Source organism: Cherax quadricarinatus, chromosome 52 (assembly GCF_038502225.1).
Source record: "Cherax quadricarinatus isolate ZL_2023a chromosome 52, ASM3850222v1, whole genome shotgun sequence".
Classification (NCBI taxonomy): domain Eukaryota; kingdom Metazoa; phylum Arthropoda; class Malacostraca; order Decapoda; family Parastacidae; genus Cherax; species Cherax quadricarinatus.
The window spans coordinates 28055558-28075277 of NC_091343.1; the positions used below are offsets into that span (position 1 = coordinate 28055558).

At 40.0% G+C, this 19720-nt stretch overlaps 1 protein-coding gene across 1 annotated transcript in view; it reads left to right on the forward strand.

Annotated features, from left to right (window-relative positions):
- LOC128705438 (gamma-butyrobetaine dioxygenase) overlaps window positions 1-19720 on the forward strand; it is a 152005-nt gene that overhangs the window by 127638 nt on the left and 4647 nt on the right. Inside the window, exons 8-9 of the mRNA XM_070096218.1 lie at window positions 3384-3586; window positions 4213-4376. Coding sequence (XP_069952319.1) covers window positions 3384-3586; window positions 4213-4376 — 367 coding nt within the window. The remainder of the gene's footprint in view (window positions 1-3383; window positions 3587-4212; window positions 4377-19720) is intronic.

A 19720-nucleotide genomic window follows, 5' to 3' on the forward strand; every position in this document is an offset into this window, starting at 1 on the left:
ACCTGTTTGAAGAGATAAATTAAAAATATTAGTTAATGGTTCACAGAGTTCCATTTTGCATTCCTTAAGAACCCTTGAAAAAACCTCATCAGGACCCGACGACTTATTTTGCTTCAGTCTGTCTATATGCTTCACAATCATTTCACTAGTGACTGTGATGTTACATAATTTATCTTCTTCTAGCCCACTATAAAAATTAATTACTGGAATATTGTTAGTGTCTTCCTGTGTAAAAACTGAGAGAAAATAATTATTAAAAATCGAGCACATTTCATTCTCTTTGTCAGTAAGGTGCCCATAGTTATTTTTAAGGGGACCTATCTTATCTCTAACTTTTGTTCTATAGACCTGGAAAAAACTTTTTGGGTTAGTTTTAGAATCCCTAGCAACTTTAATTTCATAGTCCCTTTTAGCTTTTCTTATCCCCTTTTTAATGTCCCTCTTAATGTCAATATACTGATTCATAAGATGACCCTCACCTCTTTTGATACGCCTATAAATTCCTTTCTTATGCCCTAGTAGATATTTGAGCCTATTATTCATCCATTTTGGGTCATTTCTATTTGATCTAATTTCTTTATATGGGATAAACGTTCTTTGAGCAGAATGTATAGTGTTCAGAAAACTGTCATATTGATAGCTCACTTCGTTAGCCCAGTCAACAGATGATAAGTATTCTCTAAGCCCATCGTAATGTGCTAAGCGAAAATCTGGGACTGTTACTGAGTTATTACTACTATCGTACTTCCATTCAATGCTAAATGTAATTGATTTGTGGTCGCTAGCACCCAGTTCCTCTGAAATTTATAAATTTTTAACAAGGGATTCATTGTTTGCCATAACTAAGTCAAGCAGGTTATTTCCCCTTGTAGGTTCTGTCACAAACTGCTTCAAAAAACAATCCTGAACTACTTCTAAGAAATTGTATGATTCTAAATTCCCAGTCAAGAAATTCCAATCAATATGACTAAAGATAAAGTCTCCTAGAATTACTACATTATCGTGCCTTGTGGCCTTAACAATTTCCTCCCATAGTAGTCTCCCCTGGTCCCTATCTAAGTTTGGGGGACGGTATATCACTCCTAAAATCAGTTTTTCATGCCCCTCTGAAAATTCTATCCAAACAGACTCTGTATGTGTTACTTCAGACTTAATACCCGTTTTTATGCAACAGTTCAAGCGATCTCCGACATACAATGCCACCCCACCCCCTTTCCCGATATTTTTATCTACTTGGAACAATTTAAAACCCTGAATATGACATTCCGCAGGCATGTCCCGACTTTTTGAATTAAACCACGTCTCAGTTAAGGCAAATACGTCAATGTTACCTGCACTAGCAATTAATCTCAACTCGTCCATCTTATTCCTAGCACTACGGCAATTAGCATAATAAACATTGAAAGACTCTCCTTTCTCTCTGCCCTTCCTGCTCATTTCTGTTTTTCTATTAAACCTATTACTGTCCTTATCACCCAAAGTCCCTGACCTTTCAATATCTACCTCGTTCTGCTTATTACTAGTTCCCCCAGATCTCGTAATGGGACTTCACTGTTTTCCTGCCAAAACCACTAACTATTCCTAGTTTAAAGTCCTAACTGCTCCCTCCACTGCAGTTGCCAGTGCTACCACCCCAGATCTAGATAAGTGAACCCCATCCCTGGCATGCATGTCATTTCTGCCATAGAAGAGGTCCCAGTTGTCAATGAATGTTACCGCATTTTCCTTACAGTATTTGTCCAGCCAGCAATTGACACCAATTGCCCTGGACAACCATTCATTTCCAACTCCTCTCCTTGGCAAAATACCACATATGACAGGGTTCCCACCCTTACTCCTAATTATTTCTATTGCTGACCTATACCTGCTAATCAGGTCTTCACTCCTACGTCTGCCAACATCGTTGCCTCCAGCACTGAGACAGATAATAGGATTGCTCCCATTACCTCTCATGATGTCATCCAGACGGCTAACAATATCCTCCATCCCAGCCCCAGGAAAGCAAACTCTCTGTCTCCTACTCCTGTCCTTCAAGCAGAACGCCCTATCCATATACCTAACTTGGCTATCCCCAACAACAACAATATTCTTACCTTCCTTGGTGTCGTTCGTCGTGGTGTTCCCAGTAGTCGACTCACATTCGTCGGGTAGCACTGAGAATGTATTAGATGTTTCCACAACAGTTTCCACGACAGTCTCTTTCTTCTTCATCGTTTCTACCTTTCCATTCGTCTTCTTGATCGTCAACTTCGTTCCCTGCTGTCCAGCCACTGGCCAGTTTCCCTTCTTGACCTGAGGACTCAAAACAGGAGGACTACTACGAATCTTCTTGTTTTCCTCGGTCAGTCGCCGAATCTACAACTTCGCCATCCTCAATTCTTCCTTAAGCTGTTGGTAAAGCTGCTCGATGGAGGGCATCTTGCTTCAATTCGTAGAGAGCGAGCAAACAGGTCTTCACAGAGCTAAGTACACGTCAACACCTTTTCTACTAGCCTGGCGAACTTCCCTACTAGCCTAGGGAACCTCCCTTACTAGCCTAGCGAACCTTTCCTACTAGCCTAGCATACTTTCTCTATTAGCCTGGTGAACTTCTCCTACTAACATAGCGAACTTCCCTTACTAGCCTAGGAAACCTCCCATACTAGCCTAGCGAACCTTTCCTACTAGCCAAGCAAACTTTCTCTATTAGCCTGGCGAACTTCCCTTACTAGCATAGCGAACCTCCCAGACTAGCCTAGCATTGGTCACACTAGGATCATCCTCAGAGACTTTCCCAAAATGGAGTAATAAACAAACAGAACAAGTCTTAATTGTGGCAATATTTCGCTCTGAGTAAAATTTACCAAGTAATTAAGACTTGTAGCAGCTTTGTGTTGATCGGAAGATCTTGTAATAAAAGTTTGTCCTGGATATATAAATCTCCACTTATACAAATACACTATGTGAAAAAGACAACGTGTGGTCTATTGCATATTATTAATGAACACTGTACATTTATGGTACACAATACCTACAAGATGAAGAATTAGACACATGTGCAACGTCTAGGTATCTTTATTGTAGAAGTTTCGGCATCCAGTGACTTCATCAATACATACTTCAGGACATAATTGGAAGACAGTAGAACTTTATAAAAAGATTAAGTAATCAGTCCCGTTAGCCTTGGAGTTGGTGAGGAGCACCGTAGTCGAGAAGAGTCTGAAGCACAGGTTAAGTTAGGTTAGATAAAGTTTGCCAGGATACGTTTTGTCCACCAGTAACTTTATCAGTTCCTCACATCTTAAGAACTGATAAAATCAATAGTGGATGACGTCTTCACACGAAACTTGCCAAAAACCCCGAATTGTGTCTTATTTACAAAGACTTTTCACTGTTTATCAAAGGTTCAGTTACTGCACTGCATCAGTCAGATCGAGGGTGACGGTGGGGACAACCTCTTCGTCGACTCCTTTCAAGCGGCGGCAATCTTTCGTTCTCTGCATCCTGACAGGTTCAACCTCCTGGTGAAAACTCCCGTCGTTTTCAGCGACACAGGTGTTGAGGATGGCCAGAAGTTCCACATCGCCAACCAGACCTCAGTCATCTGGTCAGTGCAAAGAAATAACGAAGTTATAGAAATCGGTGCTCAAATAATAATAATGATAATTATATGAAACGGAAGGAGACGGTGAGCACGTTTCTTTATACCCTTTGTTCTTTTCCACCTACTACAGGTGAACAGGTGTAAAAACCAAGTGTTGTGGGTTAAATCCTGGTGAAGAGGACCAAAGGATCATGACTCACTAAATCGTAATGACACGATTGCAAACAAACCATACCACGGGCAGGGATAGAACCCGCGATCGGAGAGTCTCAAAACTCCAGACCGTCGAGTTCGCCACTGGGCCAACTAGCCACAGCTGGCCCAATGGCTAACGCGATGGTATGGAGTTTTGAGACTCTCTGATCGCGGGTTCTACCCCCGCCTGTGGTAAGGTTTACCAAAGGATCATACAGGGAAAAGGCCACACTGAATGTTTTTTTTTTTATGATCTGATGTACAGCAACAAAATTTATGATGAGACTGTTGACTGTCTTTCATTCCCAACTGCATGATTGGCTTTGTGTGATTATCTCGGATTAGTTACCTTCCGGGCTTAATAATAATAATAAAATCTTTTGTCTTTTCTTCTACTCTTTTGTCTTTTTCTTCTACTTATTCTTTTTTTTCAGTCTTGACGAGGCTGGAAACATTGCGACGGTCAACATGAACAACATATGTCGGGACTTCATAAATCTTGCACCAGCAGACGTCTTTGGCTGGTATGAAGCACTTTACGTCTTCTCGAACATTCTCAACCATCCTCAGAACGTCATATCCTACAAGCTGAAACCTGGTATGTCTATTACGACATTCGTCTTCGGAACGCTTATTAGTATATTGTGAAGGCTTACTCAGCCCTGTAACAACTTCAGACAGTATTACCAAGGCTGGCTCCTCCTCAGGAAAATTAATGAATAGAAAAAGAACAAAAACTGACAAACATAAACACTTTATTATTTAGAAAATATAAAATATAAAACACTTAAACATGAAATATTAATCCTACCTTAAAGAAAATGAAAAATGAAAAATATAAATGATATCTGAATTCAACGCTAATATATATATATATATAAAACTTGGGAGTCTGTTGTTGGTGACACTGCGTGTTGATGAAATCATAGCCGTTGCCGATGATGGGGGGGGGGGTCGCAGGTGTTGATGACAACCCACCGGCTCGTTCTTCACAGATTTTCTAGCCGTCAATAATTCGTCCAGATGACAGGAAAGCAGGTTTTTTCCACTGCAATGATGAGGGGTTATATCCTGCTACTTGCATACACAAACAGGTAAGTGGATCAAAATTTGGGATGTCTCAGAACGTTAGTCCGTCTCCTTCAATTCTAATCGTTGATTAGCAGATGACCCTCTCTGTCCTTTCAAGCTGTAAAGGTGACAGATTACCCACTGCTTAAGAAATCACTCTCCATGATAAGTACAATACCTAAAAGATGTGGTGATTATTAAAACATTTTAACCAATCAAGACTGAAAGGACTAAGTTAATTATTGGTCAAAAGTGAAGCTTTCGACCAATAAGTCCACTAAAATATGATCAGGCATGTACTTACAGTAGTGTTGGGAGCTGTGAGTCGAGTGATTTACTGTTTGACCGGAGCCCCACACGTCACCTTTCGGGGGGGGGGGAAGAGGGAGGGGAAGGGATAGTGGGAGCTAGACTGATCCTACCTTAACAAGTAGCTGGCAACCAAACTATCACTTTTGGGGAGGGGGAAAAAGGGGGGGGGGAATAGCTGGACCGGGACTTACCCTACCTTAACAAGTAGACGGCAATGAAAATATTGTTACTGTACACTCCCTCGCTACTCCTATCTATTGAACTTTTCCCTCACACTCCCCCATACCAAGACTTATAGTCAAGGAGTATAAGAAGAATAGGCTAGGAAAAAGTTCAAACATGTGGAAGTCGCATAAGGCAACAAATCTTCTACTGACTGTAACGACTTAACCAGTCAGATAAATAATTGGATGAACCATTGATATACACAATATGGAACTCAAAAGCCTGGAGTGCCAATGTCCACCTCAAGAGGCGACTGTTGGTTCCCTTAAAAGTTTCTAGGTATATCAAAGATTTGTGGTCCGTTTCTAAAATGAATTCTTTTCCCAGCAAATAAAATTTAAGTTTGGAGATACCCCACACAAGGGCCAAACATTCCTTTTCAATGGTGGAGTATCTCGTTTCTGTGGGAAGGAGTTTCCTGCTTAGGAAGCATACAGGGAAGGGAGTACCATCATGGTATTGTAGTAGCACTGCACCTAAGCCAGTATTGGAGGCATCAGTTCTCAAACAAAATATTTTATTAATATCTGGAATCTTAAGTATAGGGTCTTTTGAGAAGATATTTTTAATCTCATTAAACTTTTCCCGAGCTACATCGGAAAGTTCAAGAGGTTCCTTCACAGACTTTTTAAGGAAGTCGGATAAGATGCCTGTAAGATCAGTAAGGTTCGGGATAAACTGTGCATAAAAATTTACAGAACCAAGAAAGCTTCGCATGAGCTTCTTGGTTTTGGGGAATTTAAATTCTGATAAAGCTTTGATCTTACTGGGGAGAGGCTGCAGAGAGTTATTAGAAAGTATTAGTCCAAGATATCTAATCTTGTTATACCCAAGGAAGCATTTCTTCGGCTTGGCAGTGAGGCCATGTGAGCATAACCTACGCAAAACTGATGTTAATGTTTGGATATGTTCGCCCCACGTGGATGTCATTACGTAAATGTTATCAAAATAAACTGAAACATTTGGCATATTACCCAAGACCTTTCTCATCAGTCTCACGTAGGTAGCACAGGCAGTTACCAAACCGAAGGGCATAGTTCTATATTGCATCAGTCCTTGGTGGGTAGGAAAAGCAGTGTACTGCTTAGAAGAAGGATCTAACATTTCTTGATGATATGCCTGCTCAATATCAATCTCTGAAAAGAAGAAAGAGTCATAAAATTTGTGTAGATCGCTATCTATTAAGGATATAGGCTCAGCATCCCACCGAGTTATAGCATTAAGGCCTCTGAAGTCAATAGCAAGTCTATATGAATTATCTTCCTTCTTAACCATGACTACAGGTGAGCAATATGCAGATACTGAAGGTTCAATGATCTTTAGTTTTAATAATTTGTCTACCTCTCGGTCAAATGCATGCCTAAGGTGAACTGTAACTGGGTATAATTTTCGTTTGATAGGATTGTCTGTCACTAAGTCAATCTTATGGACTACCGTGGAGGTAACACCTGGAATATCAGTAAAGACGTCTGAAAAGTTACTCACACATTGAAGTAGTTCATGTCTCTTACGGTCATCCAAAGATTCATTAATATTAATGTTGGTTGCGCCCGAGTGGTCAAGAGTCACCAAGTCATGTAGTTCTTCATCATAGTCTAAGTTAGAGGTGTCAATTATGCACACCTTACATTCTTCAGTTGTTTTATCAAGTTCGTGTGGAAAAACTAAGTCAAAGTTATTAAGGCAGTTAACCGAATTTCTTCGGTAATATTTCTTAAGGATGCTGATATGATACAGCTTGAGGTAGTCAACTTTCCCACAAATTTTTAATACTTTATATGGACCTTTCCATGCTACTAATAATTTATTTGACTTGATAGGCAAAAGTACCAGAACTTCATCTCCTACTTTAAAACTTCTCCTCTGACTTTTGGAATCAAAATAGGTTTGGTAATGGTCCATTGACAAGCTTAAGTTTTTCGAAACTATGTCAGAGGTCTCCTCAAGTTTGGATGTAAGGTCAAGGAGAAACTGATAAGAAGACTGAACCTAAGCCTTATGCATCGCCGATATTGCCCACTTTGAGCCCTATTTTCGGCCAATTCCTGTGTACTTGTTGACAAAAATCATAATTATTTCACTAGAACTCCATTTTTTTTATTGAATGAGTACAAGAAACCACCCATTTACCGATTTCAACTATCCAATACAGTAGTCAGAATTTAGCAATTTTGCAAATTTCACACAAATTTCAAAAGATGCCAATTTCCGAATAGGGTCCAGAATAAACAAGAATGACATTCCTGGCACTAAAATTACATTTCCTCTGCTCATTAGTCACATCCCCATGCCCCTCTTACATTCGTTTGCTTTCCACTTTGAATTTTTATTCTCACAAAAAAATAGAAGATTTACTGTTACGCAGACTAATGCATTGGTGTACAAATGGTATATATAATATCAGCTCACTTGTGAAAGAATATCAGACTCACCAGTTGACGTGTATTGGACGCATAGCATGATTTGTTTACTTTTGAACTTTGGTAAAAATCAAATATTTCTGCTACTTTGAGTTCAATTTCAAGGTACTTTTCATCGTAAAACCAGTCAAAATCATCTCAATTTCTGTAATATGTCTTCCATTCTATAAAGCGAGACCAGGAAAACTAGAATACAACAATAAATACCATACGAAAATACAGTGCAAAGTCACTATTTTAATCCAGAAATACGGTCAAAGTTTTTTTTCTTTTCTCATTATGCACTGTGTGCTGCAGGATTTTTTTATACCATGCACACTGACCACATAGACCCATTCTTTCATATGTAGGCCTACCAGCTTTCTCTCACTAGATTTGAGGGCGCTAGAATTTAGGCGTACTAGTACGTCAAAAACCCTGGCACGTAAGCCATACTAGTAAGGCCGAAACCCTGAAAGGGTTAAAGTCTATATAGTTGTCTGGGGATGATGGTTCTCTTGGAACATGCTGTGTTTTAGCATCATTATTAAATTGTAGACGCAGTTCTGAGCCCAGTGCAAGAACACAAACTTCTTCTCTTATGCTGACCTTACCATGGAGAAGTTTATCTAAAGCTTAACAGTTTGTTTTACGAGGATTTTTGACCAGGGCCTCGTAAATCATATGAAAGTCCATGTTTATGCCTTCCTTTTCCAGGGTTGCAGCAGATGTTTCTGTTTCTGTACCTTTTTGTTTGTAAAGTTGGTCTCTTTAAAGTTACCAGGTATGTAGTATTGTAGATTTCTATCTTTGTAATATTTATCCATGAGGCTCTTGTAGGATTTTAAAGCTTACCTGGTTGTTATAACTGGAGTTAGTGTGTAATACATGGGATGAACCTGCGTCCCATTTTGAATATCGCTTGGAGATATTTAGGACATTTAAAATAAATGTAAATGACTAGAAGTTATCTGTTGGCCATTTTAGTATAACTTTGTTGGGTCATGACATAGGTTGTGGCAAGTAAATTTGCCAAAGTTTTTGTTATTGAAAATTATCCATTTGCTCTTGATTACAAGTTCCTGCAAAGATTGTAGATTTGAAGAGGCTTTTAAGTATGTTAAATGTCTCGAATGTGGTGCTGCCAGTAATTTGTTTTTCAGATTTTTAAAGGCTTTTGTTTCTTACCGGTTGATGAATATGATTTTGGAGTCTGGAGAGTCATAACCAAGAAAAGGTAGCCAGAAGCAGTGAGTGGAAACCAGAGGCAGTGAGTGCAAACCTGAGACAGCAAGTGGAAACTATAATAGGAATCCTGTGGAAAGCTACCTGAAATTATTGACTACAATGTTACCCACACCAGAAGAGAAGCACAATATTCAAGAAGCCACCATTTGCAACCCATACCTTCCTCTGGGGTCGGCAGAACAGTTTCTTATGATGCAGTCGTCCATATCTGAACTTCCCGCCAGATTAAAACTCTGGATCTTTAAGCTAGACTATGAGAACATGGAGAAGAATGCCGGAGTTTGTAGCAGACTGTGCAGAGCGTACATTTGTTCTGGAAATTATTTATCAGCGAGTGATGACTGGATTTCAGCGGTATCTAGTGTGGTTGGGTTCACCGCTACACTTAGCCCAGGACATTAAGGTTCAACAAGTGTGATCAACCATAAACGAGTTTTGCCCTGGAGTGCAGGACCTGCCAAGAGCATGTACTACAACAGATTCAGAAGAACGCAAACCACCGTGAGAGAAATGAGACTCACGGGAAGATGATCGTAGAGGTATGCATTGAGAAATGTTTGTTTAAATTTGAAAAAGTACACATTGTACTTTTTCATACACCAGAGAGAAATAAGATATGACTTCGGTACCAGCCTTGGTATGGGGGTGTTGTGATCTCACATCAATGACAAATTTCTCCCATTCTATATGGGACACTTTTCCTCACCTTATTCTGCCCAGTGGACACATTATTATAGGGGCTCACGAAATCGTAGTGACACAATTGCAAAGAAACCATACCACAGGTGGGGCTTGAACCCGCAGTCAGAGAATCATAAAACTCCAGACAGACTCGTTATCCACTGGGCCAGCTGGCACCATTCATCAACTTCATTTTTCCACTTTATGCATGTTTCACAAGTTTTGGCAAGAGGTAAGTTACTGAACTCAGGTGAGGGAGTAGGTCTCCCACTCTGCTGGGGCTTTGGTATGGGCTCCATCTGACCTGACTCAGAATATTTGCAAAGGAAAGTCCTGTTTCCTTTCCTGTCATTGCCCAACTTTGGGTATTATTTCTTCTCTGTACATCAGGAAGCAGAGCTTGATAAGTGAAAGCTGTGAGTGGCCCTTGTAACCCTCAACAACAAGAAAAAAACATAAGACTCATGGAAAGACAATCACAGATTGATGCACATTTAAAGCTTAAGATTTAATAGTCATCAGGAGGGTTGAAGGTGTTTTTGATTACTAGTTCTCAGGTTAATTTCTCCACAATCCATTCACATTTCTTTGCATTGTAAATGATGGAGGTAATTACCTAGCACCTCAGGAAATTGTGGTAGATATATATATAGAATAGTGACGTGTACTTAGCTCTAGTGAAGACCTGTTTGTGTGCTCTTGAGTGTGTACTGGTGACGTGTACTGCTCACGTTACTTAGCTCAGTGAAGACTGTTTGTGTGCTCTTGAGTGGTGACCTGTACTTAACTCTGTGAAGAAGTGTCTTGTTTGCTCCCGTGGACTGAACCAAGATGCCCTCCATCGAGCAACTTTACCAGCAACTTAAGGAAGAATTGAGGGCAGCGAAGATGGAGATACGGCGATTGACCGAGGAAAACAAGAGGATTCGTAGTAGTCCTCCTGTTTCGAGTCCTCAGGTCAAGAAGGGATCGTGGTCAGTGGTTGGACAGCAGGGGACGACGAAGTTGACGATCAAGAAGACGAATGGAAAGCCAGAAACGATGAAGAAGAAAGAGACTGCTGTGGAAACTCCCGTGGAAACCTCCAACGCATTCTCGGTGCTACCCGACGAATGTGAGTCTACTACTGGGATCGTCACGACGAACGACAACAAGGAAGGTAAGAATATTGTTGTTGTTGGGGATAGCCAGGTTAGATACATGGATAGGGCATTCTGCTTGAAGGACAGGAGTAGGAGACAAAGGGTATGCTTTCCTGGGGCTGGGATGGAGGACATTGTTAGCCGGCTTGACAACATCATGAACGGTAATGGGATCAATCCTATTATTTGCCTCAGTGCTGGAGGCAATGATGTAGGCAAGCGTAGAAGTGAGGATTTAGTTAGAAAGTTCAGGACAGCTATAGACATGATTAGGAAGAAGGGGGGGCGCCCTGTTATATGTGGCATTTTGCCAAGAAGAGGTGTTGGTAATGAATGGTTGTCCAGAGCAATTGGTATTAATTGTTGGCTGGATAAACACTGTAAGGATAATGCAGTACCATTCATTGACAACTGGGACAACTTCTATGGCCGAAATGACATGTATGCCAGGGATGGGGTTCACTTATCCAGGGCAGGTGTGGGTTTTCTTGCTAACTCAGTTGAGGGGGTTGTTAGGACTTTAAACTAGGATTAGTTAGAGGTATGGGTTTAGAAATGATTAATAATGAGTATGGATATATTGACTTATGCTCTGATATTAAGAATCTTAATAGTAACTGTCATGGAGTAACTCTGGGTAATGATAATTTCAGAAATTGTGTAAAAACAAAGATGAATAGGAAAAATGTGCAGAAGAAAAAACATATGATGGTATTTTATGCTAACAGTCGAAGTGCAAGAAATAAAATTAATGAACTACGTTTGGTAGCGTGTGCTGGGAACTTTGATATCATTGCATTAACTGAAACGTGGTATGATTTAAAGAGTCGGGATATGACTGTTGAGTGTAATATTCAGGGATTTAAGTTATTCAATGTGGATAGATGTAATGGGAAGGGGGGAGGAGTTGCATTGTATGTTCGAGAAAATATTAATTGTTGCATAAAAACAGGTATAAAAATAGATGGAGCAGTAACAGAGTCTGTTTGGGTAGAGTTCGTGGAGGGTCAAGAAAAACTAATTCTAGGTGTAATATACCGACCTCCAGGCTTGGATCACGATAGAGGGAGACTTCTTTGGGACGAAATTGTTAGGGCTTCTGTACACAGTAACGTAGTCATAGTAGGGGACTTTAACTTTAGCCAAATTGACTGGAATTCTTTGACAGGTAATCTAGAGTCCAGTGACTTCATGGAAACAGTTCAGGACTGTTTTCTGAAACAGAGTGTAACTGAACCTACCAGGGGTAATAATTTGCTAGACCTAGTCTTGTCAAATAAGGAAACACTCGTGAATAATCTGGAGATCACTGAAGAGCTTGGCGCAAGTGATCACAAATCCATCACCTTTAGCATTAATTGGGAATGCAAGAATAATGATAATACAGTAAAAATCCCCGATTTTCGTTCTGCCGATTATAATGGACTTAGGGAACATCTGTCTAATCTTGATTGGGGTTATCTAGCTAATGATTTTATTGACGATAATCATACTTATGAATATGAAGGGATCTGCTTTTATGATTGTTTTCTTAATAATGTACACAGTGCCCAGAGTATATACATTCCCCAGAGAGAAATTAGGTCTAATAATAACGATCCCAAATGGGTTAACAGGAGGCTAAAGCATCTATTAGGGGAGAAAAGGGGAATTTATAGGCGCATCAGAAGAGGAGAGGTTAACCTTACTGACCAATATGTTCAGCTTAAAAGAGAAGTAAAAAAAGCGATTAGAAAGGCTAAACGTGACTATGAAATTAGAGTTGCTAATGAATCAAAGACTAATCCAAAGGGGTTCTTTCAAGTGTATAGGACGAAGGTGAAGGAAAAAGTAGGACCTCTGAAATCTGGGAATGGACAGCTGACGGATAATGAACTGGAAATGTGTTCCTTATTTAATGACTATTTTTTGTCAGTTTTTACACAGGAAGATGTAAATGAGATTCCAGTAATTAACAATTATTTAGTTCCTGATGAATTCAAGTTAACTAATATTACTGTCACGAGGGACATGGTTATTAAACAGATAGACAAACTGAAACAAAATAAGTCCCCGGGACCCGATGAGTTGTTTTCAAGGGTACTTAAGGAATGCAAGATGGAGCTTAGTCAGCCATTAACGAGTGTATTCAATGCGTCCATCCTTACCAGTGTTGTGCCAGAGATGTGGAAGATGGCTAATGTGGTTCCTATATTCAAATCAGGGGATAAGTCCACTCCTTCAAATTACCGTCCAATAAGCCTGACATCTATAGTGGGCAAGTTATTAGAATCAATTATAGCTGACATTATCAGAAGTCACCTTGAAGAGCATAACTTGATAAATGAATCTCAGCATGGATTCACGAGAGGTCGTTCCTGCCTGACAAACTTACTGACGTTCTTCAATAGAACATTTGAGGCAGTTGACAGTGATAAGGAATATGATATTGTTTATTTGGATTTTAGTAAAGCCTTCGACAGAGTACCTCACAAGAGACTCTTGAGAAAAGTGGCAGCTCATGGTATAGGAGGTAAAGTTCTAGCATGGATTGAGGCATGGCTTACCAATAGAAAGCAGAGAGTTACCATTAATGGAGTGAAATCTGAATGGGGATTAGTCACTAGTGGCGTTCCACAAGGATCAGTTTTGGGCCCTCTCTTGTTCATAATTTACATTAATGACCTTGATGAAGGGATTACTAGTGACATGAGTAAGTTTGCTGATGATACAAAGATAGGGCGTATAATTCACTCTGAGGAGGATATCAATGAACTCCAGGACGATTTGAACAAACTAATGTCTTGGTCTGAGAAATGGCAGATGAAGTTTAATGTGGATAAGTGTAAGGTACTTGCCCTTGGTAATGAAAATAACCCTCGAAGCTATAATCTAGGTGAAGTAGAGCTTGGTCATACAGAATGTGAAAAAGACTTGGGAGTCATGGTAAGCAGAAATCTAAAGCCAAGACAGCAGTGCCTCAGTGTGCGCAACAAGGCCAACAGATTACTTGGATTTATCTCAAGAAGTATAAGTAACAGAAGTCCAAAAGTTATTTTACAGCTCTATACATCACTAGTGAGGCCTCATTTAGATTATGCTGCTCAGTTTTGGTCCCCTTACTACAGGATGGACATAGACTCATTAGAGAACATACAGAGAAGAATGACTAAAATGATTTACTGTGTAAGGAACCTCCCGTATGAAGATAGACTTAAAGCCTTAAATCTCCACTCTCTGGAGAGGCGTAGAATGAGGGGAGATATCATTGAAGTGTATAAGTGGATGACGGGCATAAACAAGGGAGACATTAATAAAGTACTGAGGGTGTCGAACCAGGTAAGAACCAGGAATAATGGATTTAAGTTGGATAAATTTAGATTTAGAAAGGACATAGGTAAGTACTGGTTTTCTAACAGAGTTGTAGATGCGTGGAACAGTCTTCCCAGTGGGGTGATAGAGGCTAGGACCTTGGGTAGCTTTAAGAAGAGACTGGACAAATATATGAGTGGGAGGGGCTGGGTTTGATTGGTGTTGGGGGGTGCGGGAGTTGTTTCTTGAGTAGCTTTAGGTAGATGTCGTCTTGATAAGGACCTGCCTCGTATGGGCCAGTAGGCCTTCTGCAGTGTTCCTACATTCTTATGTTCTTATGTTCTTATGTGACATCTGAGGACATTTTTGGCCAAAAAAATGTTTCCCTAATTTTATTTAGGTTTTACGATGCGAGAAATGTCCGGCCACTGGCAGGTCATGAGCCATTTTAAGAACAGTCTCTGCACTGACTTGGAACAACTAAGATGAAATAGTCTATCTCATCTGAATTTAATTTGAATACTGACTTGTACAAGATACCTTTTATATATTCAAATTTATATGAAAAGTTTTTCCTTTGGATAACTTGATTTTGTTTAGCGGCATTATGGCAATTCTGAAGAGAAGGGCAATTACGTTGTAACTTGACAAAGGAGTCCTTCGATATATCTAAAGGCTTAAAGTCAGGGAAAATCAAAGGATGGACAGTAGGAGAAGCATGGGATTTGGTGTGAGCCCTAGTCAAGACATTTATGGTATCGGAGGCGATACCTTCACTTTCATCTAACAAGTGAACCGGTGATCCTACTACCTCGATTTCGAGAGTAGCATTACTGGTTTTTAATCCCACATGAATCTCACGAGACATTGTCTCATCTGAGCTTTCGAGGGGCTTCTCTGACTCTACAGGAAGAGGATCTGAAACACTTATGTCCATCTTTGGTGATGAAAGGTCAACCTCAGAAGGAAGAATGGCACCTTTTACATTACCTATTAGTACGGAGCAAGAAGTGATGGGAGCTAGTACGGCTTCAGACCAACCTGTGAACCATTTAGACCTAATGTAACAACGGATGGTAGGAAAAGTGTCTGTACGGCCCAAGTAGTCTGAAAGTATAGAAGACGAATGAGTTTCTTTAAGATTAGGGAACAGCTTATCAGAAATGACTATACATGTGCATCCAGTGTCTCGTAAAATGGTAGATACATTAAGTCCATTAACTGTTCCTGAACAGAAGGGTGCTTGGTCATTACAGTCTTTAAAACATCTTCCAACTTTTTGGACCTTCTTAGAAGGACAATCTGGACGTTTATGTCCCTTAACACCACACAAATGACAAACAGGAATAAAAGAAGTCACTTTACTTTCCACTAGAGGCTTTAATTTCTTAAGGTATGATGAACCCTTGCCTTTAGGGTTCGATCCCTTTAGGTCTTTATAGGAATTGTGAGCCTCAGCATACAAGTCAGCGGCCTCAGCAATTTCCTCAGCTTTAATCAGGTTACGTTCTCTGATGAATGTTCGTATCTGATGGGGAAGAGCTGTCAGGAACTGGTCAGCAACCATTAAGTCTCTAAGAGATTCATAACTGCGATCATTTCCTGAACTCTCTATCCAAAAGTCGAACAAACGAAAGAGTGTTAACTGTAACTGCTGAAAGTTCTGGCCAGGCTGTAAGGTGGCATACCTGAAATCTTTCCTGTAAGAATTAGTGGTTTTTTGATATGCTTTAAGGATTGCCTTCTTCAGTAAGTTATAATTACATATGATATCCTGCGACAAAGTTGCATAGATATTCAAGGCTGTACCAGAAAATAACATTCCTAACCTGGTAGCCCAGGTGTCAGCAGGCCATTCACAGAGGGAAGCAGTATTTTCGAACCTGATAATGTATGAAGTTATGTCGTCCCCCTCTGTGAAGGGAGGTAAATTAAGTGTTGGAATAAGTGCACTAACTGCATGATGTTCAATTACTCCTTCCTCTAATTGTTGTTGTGTAAAAGTTAACTTTTTATTCTCTAATTCAAGGCGAGATTTTTCGAGCTCGCGATCCTTTTCTCTCTATATTAACTCATGTTCTCTATCCATTGCTCTTTCCTCAAGTTCTCTTAATTTAACTTGTTCCTCACATATCTTAGCTTGTTCGTCACGTATTTTAGCTTGTTCCTCACGTTCTCTAGCTCTTTCCTCACGATCAAGTCTATCACGCTCTTTTTTGTCTTCTCGCTCTCTTTCTAACTGTCTTTCTTTGCTTTCTCTTTCAATTCTCTCTCTCTCCTTTTTCTCCTGTCTTTTCCTTTCTAACTGTCTCTCTTCTCTCTCAATTCTCTCTCTTTTAATTCTTTCCTGGATCTTAACACTAATGAAAGGTTCTAAATTTTTCCCTGTTATTCCTAACTTACTTCCAGCATTCATCCAAAACTGGTATTCCTCCATACTTGCAAGAACTTAAACTACGAGGGGGAAAATGAAACGGGTCTCAAAGAAAACGGAGGGTTCAATTCCTCCTCCGCTCAAACGGTAAATAAACCAGAGTGCTCGATCCCTGCTTCAATTAAACAATATGTATTAATGAAAACGAAGGGTTCTATGCCAGCTCCGAGCAAACAGTAAATAGAATGGCGACACTCACGAACAAATCAAGAGTGTCTTACGACAGTTCCCTTGATAAAATAAAGAGCTCAATGAAACAAATTGTCACTGGAAAATCTCGGGTCCCTAGAGTCTAATCCTCCAAAGTCTTTCAAGCTCGAACAAAAAGGTGGCAGAATTAAATATTATATCCTGCCTGACTTGACTTACAATAAATTGAGACTATAACAATCACCAAATCTTTTAAATACCTGTACAGTAGTCCTACCATAGAGAATGATTACTCATGGCCGGTGGTAACCATCTGTGGTATGCGGCGTTGAAGTTCCAATGGTAGATGGAATTGAATCTTGATTCAGTAGAGTTGATCCTGGCAAGGTCGCCACTTGTGAAGGCTTACTCAGCCCTGTAACAACTTCAGACAGTATTACTAAGGCTGGCTCCTCCTCAGGAAAATTAATGAATAGAAAAAGAACAAAAACTGACAAACATAAACACTTTATTATTTAGAAAATATAAAATATAAAACACTTAAATATGAAATATTAATCCTACCTTAAAGAAAATGAAAAATGAAAAATGTAAATGATATCTGAATTCAACACTAATATATATATATATATATATATATATATATATATGTATATATAAAACTTGGGTGTCTGGTGTTGGTGACACTGCGTGTTGTTGAAATCCTAGCCGTTGCTGATGATGGGGGGCGGGTTGCAGGTGATGACAACCCACCGGCTCATTCTTCACAGATTTTCTAGCCGTCAATAATCCGTCCAGATGACAGGAAAGCAGGTTTTCTCCACTGCAATGATGAGGGGTTATATCCTGCTACTTGCATGCACAAACAGGTAAGTGGATCAAAATTTGGGACATTTCAGAACGTTAGTCCGTCTCCTTCAATTCTACTCGTTGATTAGCAGGTGACCCTCTCTGTCATTTCAAGCTGTAAAGAGAGACAGATTACCCACTGCTTAAGAAATCACTCTCCATGATAAGTACAATACCTAAAAGATGTGGTGATTATTAAAGCATTTTAACCAATCAAGACTGAAAGGACTAAGTTAATTATTGGTCAAAAGTGAAACTTTCAACCAATAAGTCCACTAAAATATGATCAGGCATGTACTTACAGTAGTGTTGGGAGCTGTGAGTCGAGTGATTTACTGTTTGACCGGAGCCCCACACGTCACCTGTCGGGGGGGGGGAAGAGGGAGGGGAAGGAAGCTAGACTGACCCTACCAAACAAGCAGCCGGCAATCAAACTATCACTTTCGGGGAGGGGGAAAAAGGGGGGGGGGAATAGCTGGACCGGGACTTACCCTACCTTAACAAGTAGCCGGCAATGAAAATATTGTTACTATACACTCCCTCGCTACTCCTATCTATTGAACTTTTCCCTCACAATATTAAAAAAACACACATTACAGACGTTTCCTATGAAAGAAGGATTTACCAAGTTTATGCTTGACAAAGCCTTTCCACTACAGTTTAGTTTTAGTTTAGTACCTTTATTAGGCACACCACCCATCCTGTGGGTGGTTTTTCAGAAGATTACAGAGGTACATAATGAGTTCAGTGACTGGACTGCAAAGTTTTCATAGCATTTGTGGTCACAGTGATGCCTATTCTAACCTTCCTATTGTGTAGAAATATACCTAGTTGGACGAATGTTATTGTGGCTAGCTGGTCCAGTGGCTAACGCGATGGTCTGGAGTTTTGAGACTCTCTCATCGCGGGTTCTATCCCCGCCCGTGGTATGGTTTGTTTGCAATCGTGTCAATACGATTTCGTGAGTCATGTTAACGTCTCATAGCTAAACAAGTTACAGTGGTAATGAATTATTTATATGTTCATATAGGTAGTAGGTTGGTAGACAGCAACCACCCAGGGGAGTACTACCGTCCTGCCAGATGACTGTGAAGCGGAAACCTGTAACTGTTTTGCATGATGGTAGGATTGCTGGTCTCTTTTTCTGTCTCATAAACACGCTAGATAGCAGGGATATCTTGCTACTCCTACTTACACTTTGGTCACAATTCACAGACACGCACATGCATATATATATACATACATCTAGGTTTTTCTCCTTTTTCTAAATAGCTCTTGTTCTTTATTTCATCTATTGTCCATGGGGAAGTGGAAAAGAATCTTTCCTCCGTAAGCCATGCGTTTCGTATGAGGCGACTAAAATGCCGGGAGCAATGGGCTAGTAACCCCTTCTCCTGTAGACATTTACTAAAAAGGAGAAGAAGAAAAAACTTTATAAAACTGGGATGCTTGAATGTGCGTGGATGTAGTGCGGATGACAAGAAACAGATGATTGCTGATGTTATGAAAGAAAAGAAGTTGGATGTCCTGGCCCTAAGCGAAACAAAGCTGAAGGGGGTAGGGGAATTTCGGTGGGGGGAAATAAATGGGATGAAATCTGGAGTGTCTGAGAGAGTTAGAGCAAAGGAAGGGGTAGCAGTAATGTTGAAGGATCAGTTATGGAAGGAGAAAAGAGAATATGAATGTGTAAATTCAAGAATTATGTGGATTAAAGTAAAGGTTGGATGCGAAAAGTGGGTCATAACAAGCTTGTATGCACCTGGAGAAGAGAGGAATGTAGAGGAGAGAGAGAGATTTTGGGAGATGTTAAGTGAATGAATAGGAGCCTTTGAACCAAGTGAGAGAGTAATTGTGGTAGGGGACCTGAATGCTAAAGTAGGAGAAACTTTTAGAGAGGGTGTGGTAGGTAAGTTTGGGGTGCCAGGTGTAAATGATAATGGGAGCCCTTTGATTGAACTTTGTATAGAAAGGGGTTTAGTTATAGGTAATACATATTTTAAGAAAAAGAGGATAAGTATAGGGCGAAATGACAGCAGTTTGTTGGATTATGTATTGGTAGATAAAAGACTGATGAGTAGACTTCAGGATGTACATGTTTATAGAGGGGCCACAGATATATCAGATCACTTTTCAGTTGTAG